The following is a 13,905-nucleotide window of genomic DNA, read 5'->3' as shown; positions in this document are numbered from 1 at the left end:
AAAGACCCAAATATACTGTCTACAAGAAATACCCTTAAATATTAAGAAATAAGTTAAAAGTAAAAGAATGGGAAAAGATATGGCACAAGAACCTGTACCAAAGAAAGTTATCATAGTGATGTTATCATAAGACCTATTGTCATGATAAGAAATATTTATTACCGGGTATATAGAGGAATATTACATGCCAATGAAAGGGACATTTGGCCACTTCACCAAGAAGACATCACAATCTGCATTTAAAACAGTTCTTTAAAATGCACAAAATGATAAGTGAATGTACAATCATAATTGGATAGTTCAATATTTTTTTCAGTAATTGAAAGAACAAGTTCACACAAAATTGGTAAAGATACAGTAAATCAGAACCACACTCTCAAACAAATTAATCTGTTTGAGATTCATAGAGCATAACACCCCAAAACAGCAGAATGCACATTCCTTTTCCATTCACCTGGAACATTCACCAAGATAGCAGATATTCTGGGTCACAGAATAGACTAAGAAATTTAAAAGAATTAAAATCAAACAAATTGTGAATGATGTTCTACTATCCTGTGACTCCATTAGTATTTGTATAGAAAAAATGTGGAAGATTTTCTTAAGGCTTTCATGAGCGTGTGGGTCGGGTGCCACAGGGTTGTTCACTTTGTGCTATATGCTTTTGCATGTCCATTTTTTGTGAGGTCTATTTTGTCATGAGGAAATACTACTGGAAATTTTCTATTCTTGCTGTCTGACAGGTATAGGCATGTTTTTCCTTAGCTTTCACCCAGAACTCTCGGGTTTCCCTAGGACTGACACTTACTTCACTAGACCATCAGGACCCGTAGACTTGCAGTGCCGTCAGCGCCCTGTGACCTCACCCTCTGACCTCCACTCGCTCCATTCCTCCACCTCTCAGTTCATGCCTCATTTTTGGCATCAGAGGGCCCTTACCTTCTTTCCATATCAATAACCAATAAACCATGGTTCCAGTGTTAGGTCTTATGCCTGTTTTTCTGTTCACTAATGTCTCCATTGTTGTTTGCTACTTCGAGAATCTTACTTGGTTTTGTTTTTTTTTTTTTTTTTAATTTCCCCTCACTTGAATTCTACAGAAACCACAAATTTTTTCCACTTGTCAGTAGGATGAACACAGAGCTTCAGGTCAATGATCCAGATTCAAACCATGGCTCTGTCATTGGCTGCGTGACCTGGGGCACCTCGTTCTATTCTCTGAGACTCTATTTCCTCGTCTGCAGACTGGCTTGACAGGGACCCCAGAATACACAGTACCATTTCTCCACCTTCTCCGCCCACTAAGGAAATTCTCTCATGTGCTTGGGCTCTCCTTCCTCTTTCCTCATCAGCCCACCCTGATACTCCGAGCAAGCTAGGGATGGTTTGGTCTTCACTAGATTTTTTTCCCTCCAGATCTGTTCTGTATATCTAGGTCCTATTTCTATTTATATTGAACATGAAGAGAAAGCTAAATAGAGATATAACCTTGATACTGGATTGGGAAGAAAAAGGAAGAGGAGGAAGAGAAGGGAAAAGAAACTTGAAATGGGAATGGGGTTGAGGATGTTTATTTAAAAAAAAAAAAAAAACCTATACCAGCTCAATCTGAGAGCTTTGGGGTATGTATGAGTCTGGACTTGGGAAAGAGAATTTGGGCATAAGATGAATAGAAGGATGGTGGGCGGATGATAGGCAGATAGAATAAATTAGAAGAGATGGAGAGAAAAAGGTGAAAGAAGAGGAAGGGGTTCACTCTGTCATGGTCATATTCTTTCAGTACATTTTTGAGAGACAGAAATAAAAGTTCAAGTTATTCTGTGGTGACGGATTGATGTTTCCCAACATGGAATAGTGCCCAGAAGAGGCCACTGAGCAACCCTGGCTTTATACAGGCCATGCAGGGATAAACTTCCAGCTCTCACTGAGGTGGAGAAGATCTAACAACGTCCCAGGTAAAAAATCATAATTGATAGGTTTTCTTTTTCCTGAGGTACTGCCCTAGGCAGGCCAGGCAAATGCTACATCTCCAACCCCCTCTTTTATTTTATTTTGAAAACAGGGTCATGCTAAGTTGCCCAGACTGACCTTGAACTTGAGATCCTCCTGCCTCAGCCTCCCAAGTATTTGGGATTACAGGTGTGAGCCACCACACCCAGTATAATAGTTTTATTATTGTCTCCTTCAATCTTCCACTTGGGTATTAGTTCAGATCCGTTCCCCAGTGCTGTGAATATACCAAATTGCTGGGGAGCAGAGGAAACTGTAGAATTGTACGGTTTTTACCTGGGTCTCCAAGAAAGGTCTATGTGTTATGAGGCATTAACAGACTCTCATTCATTCTCCACTCCCCCCACCCCACCCCCCATAGCTTGAACTTATCCACAAGCCTGAGAAAAATGGAGAAGAGATGAATCCCTGATCTGATTAGAGTTGACCAAGTTTCTGACCCCCGGAAGAATGTGGGCCCAAGAGAGAATTTAATTGAAGTCATAGAAAAATTAAGTTACCCTTGTTTGGCAGATCTAAATTTCGAGCCCCCAAATGCATCCTCACTGCAAAGGTTCGTTGCTTTAATGCATGAATCTCAGGGGAGGCTTACTGCTGAGCAAGCTCCTGGAGCAATCTTGGCTACTCTCCAGGGAAGACAGTAATTACTAAAAAGAGCCTCTGCTTTCTAGTCTCTGTTTTGGCCACTATTATCTGTGGTTCTCTGAGTAGGTTACAAGCCTCTTTGAGCCTCAGTTTTCTTATCTGTAAAATGGGGATAATGACACCTGCCCCGCCCTCCCTACAGTGTTATCAGGAGGATTCGCGGAGATAACGCTTGTGCAGGTACTTTTTGTGGGTTATAAGGGCGTGGGGATGGCTCTCACCTTTAGTCAGCGAACTCAAGGATCACAGTCCTAGGTACTCCTCTCCTCCCCCGATCTGTTCTTCTAGAGGCAGAGACTCGGTTGTCCCTGGAGCTGCACTGGGGGTAACTGGGGGACACCCAGGACTGTGCTCTCAATATCAGCAGCACCCACCTCATCAGGAAGAAATTCCCAGGGCACAGAACAAATTTATGTTCATTGTGAAAGAGTCTGTCTGCTACGCGACAACAAATTAAGCCCCGGGTGACTAGTCCAGTAAAACACGTCCTGAGCTTACCACTGCTATTATGGGGCGGACAGACCTGGTAAAGAATCAATTAAAACTCTGACACATTAAATGGGGCTCAAAGACCTGTTGCACAGGTTTCCCCAGAGGAAAATACTCACATTACATTGGACCCTGGAAGCCGACCGAGGCAAGAGTTCGGAGGCAAGTTCCAGGGTTGACGAGACAGACCTGAGCTTTTCCAAGTCATTTCTCAAGTGCTGTTTAAAGGACTACGGCGTTCGATTCATCCCGGGTCCAGCAGCCTCATGGTGGAACTGGGAATATCATCATGCGGGCATCCTCCGGAAAACTGTAAGTTCCCTCAGGAGGGGCATTTAAAGACATGGTGAAAATAGCGTAGCGTTTCTAGTGATGCCCATTTTGAAGCCAAAGCAAGGTCAAGGAAGTAAAGTCAGAGGAATATGGAAACTGAAATTCCTTTTTATTTTTTTGTAATTGGGCTGTACCACAAAAAGGTGCAGCCATGGCTGAAGAACTCTCTTTGAAAAGGAGTTCTAGAATTTGAAGCAGAGACTCACAAAGTGAAGGAGAGGGGTGATCGTGGGGTACAGACCGTGTTGGTGGTCACCACTGCTGAAACTAGACGTGTGTGCCAGCAAGAGGGAATGTGAACGATAAGAATGTGGTTCCTTGACTAATTCAGACATCTGTGTGAGCCATCTTTTGATCTCATTGCCTGAAATAGCTTCTCCCAACCTGAATAAATAGAAGCAATTTTAAGGTTCAGGCAGGATATATCCAGAAGTGTCGCCTACCAGCAAATTCCAACAGAAATACAGACGCGAACAGGAAATAAAGACCAGGGGAAGTCAAGCGTCAGCCCTGAACCAGGTTGAGGGAGGAGCAAGGCTGGCAGATGCAATCCGAGTGTCAGGAAATGGCCTGGGGGACCCCCTAGTTTGCAGACTAACTCAGAAGCAAAGAATGAGAGAGGAAAAAGTAACAGGAGAGTGGAGTGTAAATGTCATGCTTTGCAAGAGATTTCACCAGGACAGAGAGAGACAGCGAACAGGAACCCAGAGGGTAACAACAAGACAAGGCCTGCTACTCACATGTTCAGCTCCTGTGCAGAGCCAGACATTTTCAGAGGAAATACTCTCACAGGGAAGGAATCTATCAGTTAGGAGAGTACAAATGTTTGACAATTCTGATCTTGAAATCTGCCCACCTGAAATCTTTTCACTTTAATTATACCAAGTAGAGAAAGGGGTTGGACACCCTCCTTTTAACCAAGGATACTACTCACCATGATTTTTCAAAAAGACTTTTTGATTCTTAACTTGCTATTTATTTATATTATGATACTGGAGACCAAACCCAGGACCTTTGTGCATGCTAGGCAAACTCTCTACCATTGAGCTATATCCCTGGCCCTTAGGTTATTATTTCAATCCTTAAGTTTTCTCTCCGCTGCTTGGGACAAAAAAATACTCTTTGTGGAATGGACTTGAGTCTGTTAATGCTGTCTTCATCTATATAGAAGAGGGCCTTTTGGAGCCACTGAGAGGGGTTCAGAATACCCAAAGGACAGGTTAGGGATATAGCACAGTGGTAGAACACTTGCCTAGCATGCGTAAAGCTCTGGGTTCAATCCCCAGCACTACTAAAAAGAGAGAGAGAGAGAGAGAGAGAGAGAGAGGAGACGATGTGTGGGTTTTGGAGTATTGCCAAGGTCCTTGGAGTTAGAAAGAGAGGGTGGCAGGCCAGGTCTGCGCCCTGTCTTCCTTCCCAACTCTCTCCCCTCCATGCAAATATTACTGAAATATTCAGCCTTCTCATCTGACAAGAAGAATTTAACCTCCCAGAGAATTATAATGAGTTAGCCAAAGGCAGGCCAACAGTAAAAGCCAGGTGTGTGGATAACTAGTTCCACCACACTGGTCTTCCTCCCCCTTTGCTTGAAGGAGTTGGTCATGTCTTCCAGGCCTCATCCACTGTCTGTCCCTGCTTAGGTCATCTCTCAAATTCCATTACTGCATTCACCATATGGTCCCTAAGGACAAAACCATGTATAAACCCCTCTTGAGTCAGTCCAATCCCACAAGTATTTATTGAGCACCTTCTTTGTGCAGGCCTGTGCCAAGTACTGCAGATTTGCATATGAATTTGAGATACAATCTCTGCCCTCAAAAATGTGGACAACTTTTGAGTTCTTTGTGTATCCTGGAAATTAATGCCCTATCTAAGGTGCTGGTGGCAAAGATTTTCCCCCATTCTGTGGGCTCTCTCTTCATGCTTTTAATTTGTTTTCTTTGCTGTGAAGAAGCTTTTTAGTTTGATGCCATCCCATTTATTGATTTTTTAAATTTTACTTCTTATACTTTAGGACTCTTGTTGAGGAATTCTGTTCCTAAGCTGACATGATGGAGATTTGGGCCTACATTTTCTTGTAGTGGGTGCAGGGTCTCTGGTCTAATGCCTAGGTCTTTGATTCACTTTGAGTTGAGTTTTGAGCAGGGTGAGAGACGGGTTAAATTTTATTCTACTACATATGGGTTTCCAGTCTTCCCAGCACTATCTGTTGAAAAGGCTATCTTTTCTACAATGCATGTTTTGGGCACCTTTATCTAGTATGAGATAACAGTATTTTTGTGGGTTTTTCTCTGTGTCTTCTAGTCTATTCCATTGATCTTTATGTCTGTTTTGGTGTCAATATCATGCCATTTTTCTTACTATAGCTCTATAGTATAATTTAAGTTCTGGTATTGTGATCCCTCCTGCTTTGCTTTTCTTGATAAGGATTATTTTGACTATTCTGGGCCTACTATTTTTCCCAATGAATTTCATGACTGTTTTTTCTATTTCTATGAAGAACATCATCAGAATTTTAATTGCATTAAATCTTTATAGTACTTTTGATAGTATGGCCATTTTGACAATATTAATTCTGCCTATCCAAGAACATGGGAGATCTTTCCATATTCTGAGGTCTTCAATTTCTTTAGTGCTCAGTAGTTTTTATTGAAGAGGTCTTTCACTGGTGGTAAATGAATGGATCAAGACTATCATGCTAAGTGAAATAAGCCAATCCCAAAAAACCAAAGGGTGAATGTTTTCTCCGATATGTGGAGGCTAACCCACAATGGGGAGGGGGGCAGAGAACAGAAGTACAGAGCATTAAAGGGGAATGAAGGGAAGGGAGTGGGGATAGGAATAGGAAAGACAGTGGAAATAATCTGACCTAACCGCCCTATGTACATATATGAATATGCCACAGTGAATTCCACATTGTGTACATCCATGAGACTGGGGTCCTAATTAGAATGAGATTTATTCCATGAATGTATCAAAATGAACACTACTGTCAGGTATAACTAAAATGAACAAATATAAAAAGAAATACAAAAAATATGTACAACTTGTAACTAAAGGCATCTTATAATTGTACTATAACAGAAATTTTCTTGAATATACTGTATTATTAGACACAAAAGAGAAGGGAGGAAAACCATTTGGTGGGTCCTCAAAACACTGAACACAGAATTGCCAAATAAGCCCCCAAATCCTGGCATAGATATACATTCTACTCAAAAGAATAGAAAATAATTACTCAAACTAGTATGTGGATATACGTGCACAATAGTCACAATGGCCAAAAGGTAGAAACAACCCAAATGTCCATCAATGGATGAATGGATAAACAAATTGTGATATATCTATACAGTGGAACAGTACTCAGCCATGAAAATGGATGAGGTTCTGATACACGCTACCACATGGATGAACCTCAGAAACATTATACTAAGTCAAAGAAGCCACACACAAAAGGTTATAAGTTGTGATTCCATTTACATGCAGTATCCAGAAAAGAAAAATTCCACAGAACCAGGTACGGTGGTACACACTTATAATCCCAGCTCATGGGGTTGAGGCAGGAGAATTGAGAGTTCCAAGCCAGCCTCAGTAAAAGAGAGGGCTCTAAGCAACTCAGTGAGACCCTGTGTCTCAATAAAATACAAAATAGGGCTGGGGATGTGGCTCAGTGGTCAAGTGCCCCTAAATTCAATCCCCAATACCACTCCTCACAAAATCCACAGAGACAGAATGCATATTGGTGGCTGCCTAAGGCTGGGGCAGAGAAAATGGAAAGTGACTGTTTCATGGAACAGAGTTTCCTTTTGGGGTGACAAAAATATTCAGGAACTAGCAAGACTTGTACAGCATCGTAAATGTACAAAATGATACTGAATTGTTCATTTAAAATGGTTAATTTTATGTTATGTGAGCTTCCTCAATTTTAATAAGAGAGAACTGGGCATAGTAGGGCACAACTGTAATCCAAGTAGCTTGAGAGGTGAGGCAGGAGGATCACAAGTTTGAGGGCAGCCTTAGCAAATTAGCAAGACCCTATGCAACTTAGTGAGACCCTGACTCAAAAAATAAAAAGGACTGGGGTTGTGGCTCAGTGGGTAAGTGTCGCTAGGTTCAATCTCCCGTACCAAAATAAATAAATCAACGAAAGGGAGAGGGGAAGGGAGGGAAGGATGAATAGAGGAAGTGGAGATCTCTAAAGAAGTTGTGTGGAAGCCAAAAAGCTAGCTGAGAGGATCAGTTGAGGATCAGCTCTTGCAAGCCTGGAATGTGTCTGGACTTTATTCTGGGAGAAGTCAGGGTAGCCAATAAGGCTCTTCAAGCAGAAGGATGACTTATTCAGGTCTGTGTTGGAGATTGAGCATTTTGAGTGGAGGCTGGCCACAGTAGGGAGGGTCTGGACTCATGGGAACCCATGAAAACTGCTGGCTCGGTGAGAGATAAAGAACGTACCAGACAAAAAGCACCTTTTAGTTAAGTCATTGGAAATACCTTCCACTAAAGTCAAATTCACATATTAACTGGGATGAAAAATAATAGATTCAACTCATTTAAAAAATCAATCTTAAAACAGCATAAGTCCATCTTCTTGCACATCCTACCAGCTTTGGCATCTGATTTTTTTTTAAGGTAAAATTAACCTACTTCCTCTTCCTGTGAGGATTACTCATAGAGACTTGCCCTTGAACAAATACTTCACCAAGGAAGCAAACCCATTTTTGATGAGAGCAAATTGCAAGCCAAAAATAGGTTTAGAAAAGGAGCTATGATCCACTCTCTGAGCTCTGAGCTATTATCTCAGTCTGGACTTGGGCCACGTTAGCACGTCAAGAATATTGCACACTGTGACTTTGTTAAGGTAGCCCCGTGGCTTACTTTATACAGAGAATATGTAAATGAAACTAGAATGAAAATCTGATCTACTTCATATTTATTTAAGTACTAACTGCAATGTAACCTATCAGAATCATAGAGAACCTATCAAACCAAACTTCAGAGGAATCCAAAAGACCTCCTTCATGTAGTGAGTCTGCCAATTAGCTTCACCTTGTTTTAGATTCCCCAGCCATTCTAAGGGAAATGTCAGGACTGAGGGATTTCCTGGACTTTCAGTGCTAAAACCAAAACATTTGGGTGGAAAGAAATAACAGTCAGCCCTCCACATCCAATGAGCCGTCATCCACCCATTCTCTATGTGTGTTCTGTATCCATGGGTTCTGCATCTGCAAATTCAACCAACTGTAATTTGAAAAGATTTTTAAAATTATATCTGTATTGAACACATGCAGACTTTTTTGCCATTATTCCTTAAACAATAATAAATAATTGATATTATTTAGTATCCATAAATAAAAATTGATTCAGAGATCAATTATTTGTGTAGCATTTACATTGTATTAGGTATCTCAGTGATCTAGAGATGATTTAAGTACGCAGGAGGACTGCAGAGGTCTTATGCACATTCTGCACCATTTTACATAAGGGAATAGAACATTCCCGGATTTTGGTATTCATGCAGGGTCATGGAACCAATCCATGAATACCAAGGAAAGATTCTACATTCAATGAGCAAGAATTCATTTCAAATGAGTTCTCAGAATATCAGCTCCAAATGTGCCATAACAGAATGCGGTTTTTAGGCAGACAGCAGGGGAATTTTTTTGTAAGTTCCAAATCATTCACTAAGCAAATGCCTACTGAGATCCTGCTGTGGGGCAGGCTCAGGATCAAGGGTTGAGATCCAGAGATGAAGACATGCCAGGCTGACCTCAGAAGATACACACGGGCTCCTGGCCAAGCAGAGATGTACTGGGCGATAACCCAGGCTCACACAATGAAATTCATAATTAGAGGTTCCAGCTTCTAAGAGCCAGGCATTTACATATATTATCTCTCACTCTCAAAACAAAAACTCAAGGTGGGTAGTATTATCCCCATTTTAAAGATAAGGAAAAAAAAATCTGAAGCTTAAAGAGGTGATGGAATTTACTCGAGGCCACCTAGCTAGCAGTGACAGGCAAAATCTAAACCAAGACTGTAAGCAAGGGCCACTTGATTCCAAAAGCTATGTCTGTTTTGCTATTCCCAGGTCCCATTGGGTATGATCAGGGTTAAGATCTGTCATTCAGATTTCTGATCTTACTCCACTTTGTCCTAGCCTTTCATCGGAGCAGCTGTATCTATGCTCAGAATAGATAGCAAAATTGCCAGGTTTTAAACATTCTTGGTAATGACGGCAGAGTGTGGGGGAGGGGAAAGGTTAGACATACATGTTTAACTAGCAGACAAATGAAAACTACTATTAGAAGTTAGATCAAGAAAGCATCAGGACAAGCTTCATGACATAGGAGTCAGCAGTGGTTTCTTAAGACACCAAAGGCCAAAGGCAACAAAAGAAATAACAAATAAGTTGGACTTCATCAAAATGAAAAACTTTCACATACGCCTCCAAGGATACTATAACAGAGTAAGAAGGGAACCCATAGAATGAAAGGAAATATTTGCAAATACATATCCAAGGCAATAATGTCCAGAATATTAAAGAGTATTCCTAAGACTCAGCAACAAAAACCCGATTCAAAAATGAGCAAAGTACTAAAATTGACATTTCTCCAAAAACGATCCACGAATGGCCAATAAGTACATGAAAAGATGTTCAACATCACGAGTCTTCAGGGAAAAGCAAATCAAAACCACAACAAGATGCCACTTCTTGCTTATTAGGCTGGTTATTGTTAAAAAAACAGAAAAAAAAAACAATGGGGGGGCAAGAATATGGAGAAATTAGACCCTTGCACACTGCGGTGGGAATGTAAATGGGCGCAGCTGTACGGAAACACAGCACAGAATATCCCCAAACAAGAATGGAATTGGCATGAGATCCAGCAGTTCCACTTCTATCTATGTACCCATAGGAATCAAAAGCAGGGACACAAAGACATATGTGTATTCCCATGTTCATAACAGCATTGTTCACAACAGCCCACATGCAAAAGTAACCCAAGAAACCTTCAACAGGTGAACGGATAAGCAAAACACACCATGCGTATACAATGAGATAACACTCAGAATTTAAAAGGAAGAAAATTCTGACACATGCTGCAACATAGTTGAACCTTGAAAATATGCCAGACACAAAAGGACAGATACCGTATGGCTCCCTCACATGAGGCACTCAGAACAGTAGGACTCTTAGGGACAGAAAGAATGGCGTCTTCCAGGGGCTGAGGTTCGGGATGGGGAGATGTGGTTTTATGGGCACAGAATTCCAGAAGTTCAGTTTGGGATGATGAGAACTTTCTGGAGATGGATGGTGGCTGATGGAGACGTTTCTACAACAATGGGAACAAACCTAATGCCACTGAACTATAACCTACAGATGGTTAAAAGGGTAAAGTTTATTTGTGTTTACCACAATAAGATAGCAAAAGAGCACCGGGGATGTGGCTCAGTAGTGCAGCACTTGCCTGGCATGTGTGAGGCCCTGGGTTCGATCCCCAGCACCCAGTAAACATCAAATAAAAATAAAATAACAAAGAGGACATGCAGAGCATGTGCATCTACAGACCTCAAATTCCCCCCCCAAAATCCACTTAATGACCAAAAAGCACACTCTTAATAAACGCACTAGATGGGAATTGTTTAGTGGGTACGAATTTCAGTTTTGCAAACCGAAGAGTTCTGGAGATTGGTTGTATAACAATGCAAATGTACTTAACACCACTGATGTGTACGCTTAAAAATGGTTAAGAGGGTAAATTTTAGGTTGTACATTTCACCACAATTACTTTTTTCTTAAAAATAAAAAAAAAAAAATGTATCCACTGAACACCAAAAAGCAAGAATGGGTGCTACCAATGCATCGGAAACTGCAAGGCAGTTCTGAATGACAGCCATCAGACAGGGTTGGACTGAAGGAGAAAGAGGATGAAGAAACCTCAGCTGGAAATACTCTCCAGAGGCCCTGTTGTGAAAAGCAGTCAAGGAAGAGGAAGAGTGACTGTCCTGGGGAAATTAACTGGGGCGCTCTATAAGAAATGGTTCTCACTCTTGGAAAGGCTGGGGCAGTAGGATTCAGTAGATCTGGGTGGAGCCTGAAAATCTGCATTTCTAATAAACTCCCCCAGTGACGCTGGTGCTGCTGGACCCTTCCCGCTCCTTCACCTGTCATGAGAGAGCAGACAGCAGCATCTGTACCAGGTGGGAGCACCAGGAACAGACACGGAGGCCCCAGGTTTCTAGAAAACTCAAGGTTTGGGGGATCAGGAATCTCCACACTGGAAGACTTACCAACCCACAGCCTGTCCCCCGTGACAGTGATGGGAAGGAGCAACTTGGACCAGATCCAAAGTCAACCCAAGCCCATCAGAGATTCCTAAAGTTAAAGGACAGTAGCAGCAAGGATTGCCAAGTATTTAAGGAAAGCCAACCCCAGAGACAAGCATCAATGTCAAGAAAGGCTAAGTACACAAGGAAGTAGAATTAATCAAACAAAAGATGTTAAGACATGTGTAACTAACACCCTCGGACAGACTCTAGAAACACACACAGAAAGAACAAGGAGAAGGGGTAATAAGCAGGAGAGAGGAGGGAAAAAAGGAGGAGAAAGGGAAGAAACTGTCATCAGCATAGACACACATCACATATATGAGGTGTGCCAGTTCCTATATACCCTGGAAATACCAGACCAAAATAAAGAACGCGTCCAGTGGGTGCAGTGGTTCACACCTATAATCCCAATGACCTGGGAGGCTGAGGCAGGAGGATTGCAAATTCAAGGCCAGCCTCAGCAACTTAGAGAGACCCTAAGCAACTTATTGAGACCCTATCTCAAAATGAAAAATAAAAGGCCTGGGATGTGACTTAGTGGTTAAGCACCCCTGGGTTTAAACCCTGGTACAAAAAAAAAAAAAAAAAAATAGAAATTCTTTTTCTAGTCAATAATCCCAAAGATAAATGACAGCTCTTCTGCCCTTCTCTCCAGAGATCTATTTGCCTGGTTTTGAACCTCATGTAGATGAAATTGGAGATCATGTGCTCTTCTGTGTCCACCTTCTTTTGTTCAACTCTGTGCAATTCACCCTCCTTACTGGGTGTAAGCAGTAGTCTGTTCTTTTCCACTGATGAATGATGTCACAGGGTTTGGTTTGGTTTTCATTTTCCCTCCCTCACTCCCTATTAATGGATGTTTGGGTTGGTTCCTGTTTGGCTCTTTTAAGTGATGCTGTTAAGGATGCTCATATACATGTATTTTGATGAACATCAGGGTTCATTTGCTTTGGGTCTGTACTGACTGGCATTGTTTGGATATAAGATTAACTTTAATAAACACTGTCAGTTTTCCAAAATGACTGAACCCACCATCAGTGTATGAGAATTCCTGTTGTTCTATGTCCTTGCCAATACTTAATATTATTGTTTTTATGTATAGCAGATGATGGAAGAAAGGTATTATGTGATTTTAATTTGCATTAGCCCATTTAATAATGATCCTGAGTACCTTTCCATATGCTGACTGACAATTAGGAAATCTTCATTCGTGTGAAGTAATCTTTACAGTCTTTAGCCTATTTTTATTACATTGTTTTGTCTTTTTTCTTATTGATTTGTAAGAGTTCTTCAGATGTAGTGAGTACAAGTCCCGCGTCAAAGTATACTGTTAACATTCTCTACCAGCCTGTGGCTTGTCTTTCCTCTCTCAGAAGGAGGATGGATGCCTTTTGATGAATAGAAATTATTCATTTTGATAAATTCCAGTTTATCAAGCTTTTCTCTTAGCTTGTATGTTTTTGTATCCCATTAATTAAAAGTTTTTGCTCACCCAAGAACATGAAATATCTGCTGTTTCCTTTTAGAATCTTTATTGTAATTTTATTTCACTTTTATATCTATGATCCATCATGAATTTTTCAATATGATGCGAAAGATCTAATTTTTTTTCCTTTTTTTAATAGATAGCCAATTGACCTTTTATTGAAAAATTACTGACAAATTTTTTTTTACTGACTTGCTATAGAACATCTGTCCAAAATCAAGTGGTCTTAGGTGGGACTATTTCTTGACCCTCTATTCTATTTCAGCAGTCTATCTACCTTAATTACTGTGGCTTTCTAAGTTTATACCTGGTAATAGAAGCCCCTTAGTGTTCTTCAAAATTGCCTTCACTATCTAGGTCCTTTGTCTTCAAATACATTTCAGAATAAACTTGCCAATGTCCACTAAAAAAAAAAAAAACAAAACAAATAACTTCCTAAGATTTTTTTTTTTAAGTTTGCATTAAGTCTGTAGATCAACTCAAGTTTATTAATATCAATATTGGGTCTTGATTTATTTCTTAGTTTATTTTATTCTTTACTTTCAGCGATGTTTTATGGTTGTCAGGGTACTGATTTTTTAAATTCTTCATTAAATTTATTCCTAAATATCTTG

At 40.7% G+C, this 13,905-nt stretch overlaps 1 protein-coding gene across 1 annotated transcript in view; it reads left to right on the top strand.

Annotated features, from left to right (window-relative positions):
• The first annotated feature begins 3,298 nt into the window (after positions 1–3,298).
• Positions 3,299–13,905, top strand: part of PTPN3 (protein tyrosine phosphatase non-receptor type 3) — a 140,416-nt gene continuing 129,809 nt past the window's right edge. The window contains exon 1 of the mRNA XM_079112577.1: positions 3,299–3,456. Coding sequence (XP_078968703.1) covers positions 3,411–3,456 — 46 coding nt within the window. The 5' untranslated portion in view covers positions 3,299–3,410. The remainder of the gene's footprint in view (positions 3,457–13,905) is intronic.

The sequence above is a fragment of the Sciurus vulgaris genome (assembly GCF_902686455.1).
Source record: "Sciurus vulgaris genome assembly, chromosome: 15".
NCBI lineage: Eukaryota > Metazoa > Chordata > Mammalia > Rodentia > Sciuridae > Sciurus > Sciurus vulgaris.
Note: the sequence above shows the minus strand (reverse complement) of the source record. Positions and strands in the feature narration are given on the sequence as shown.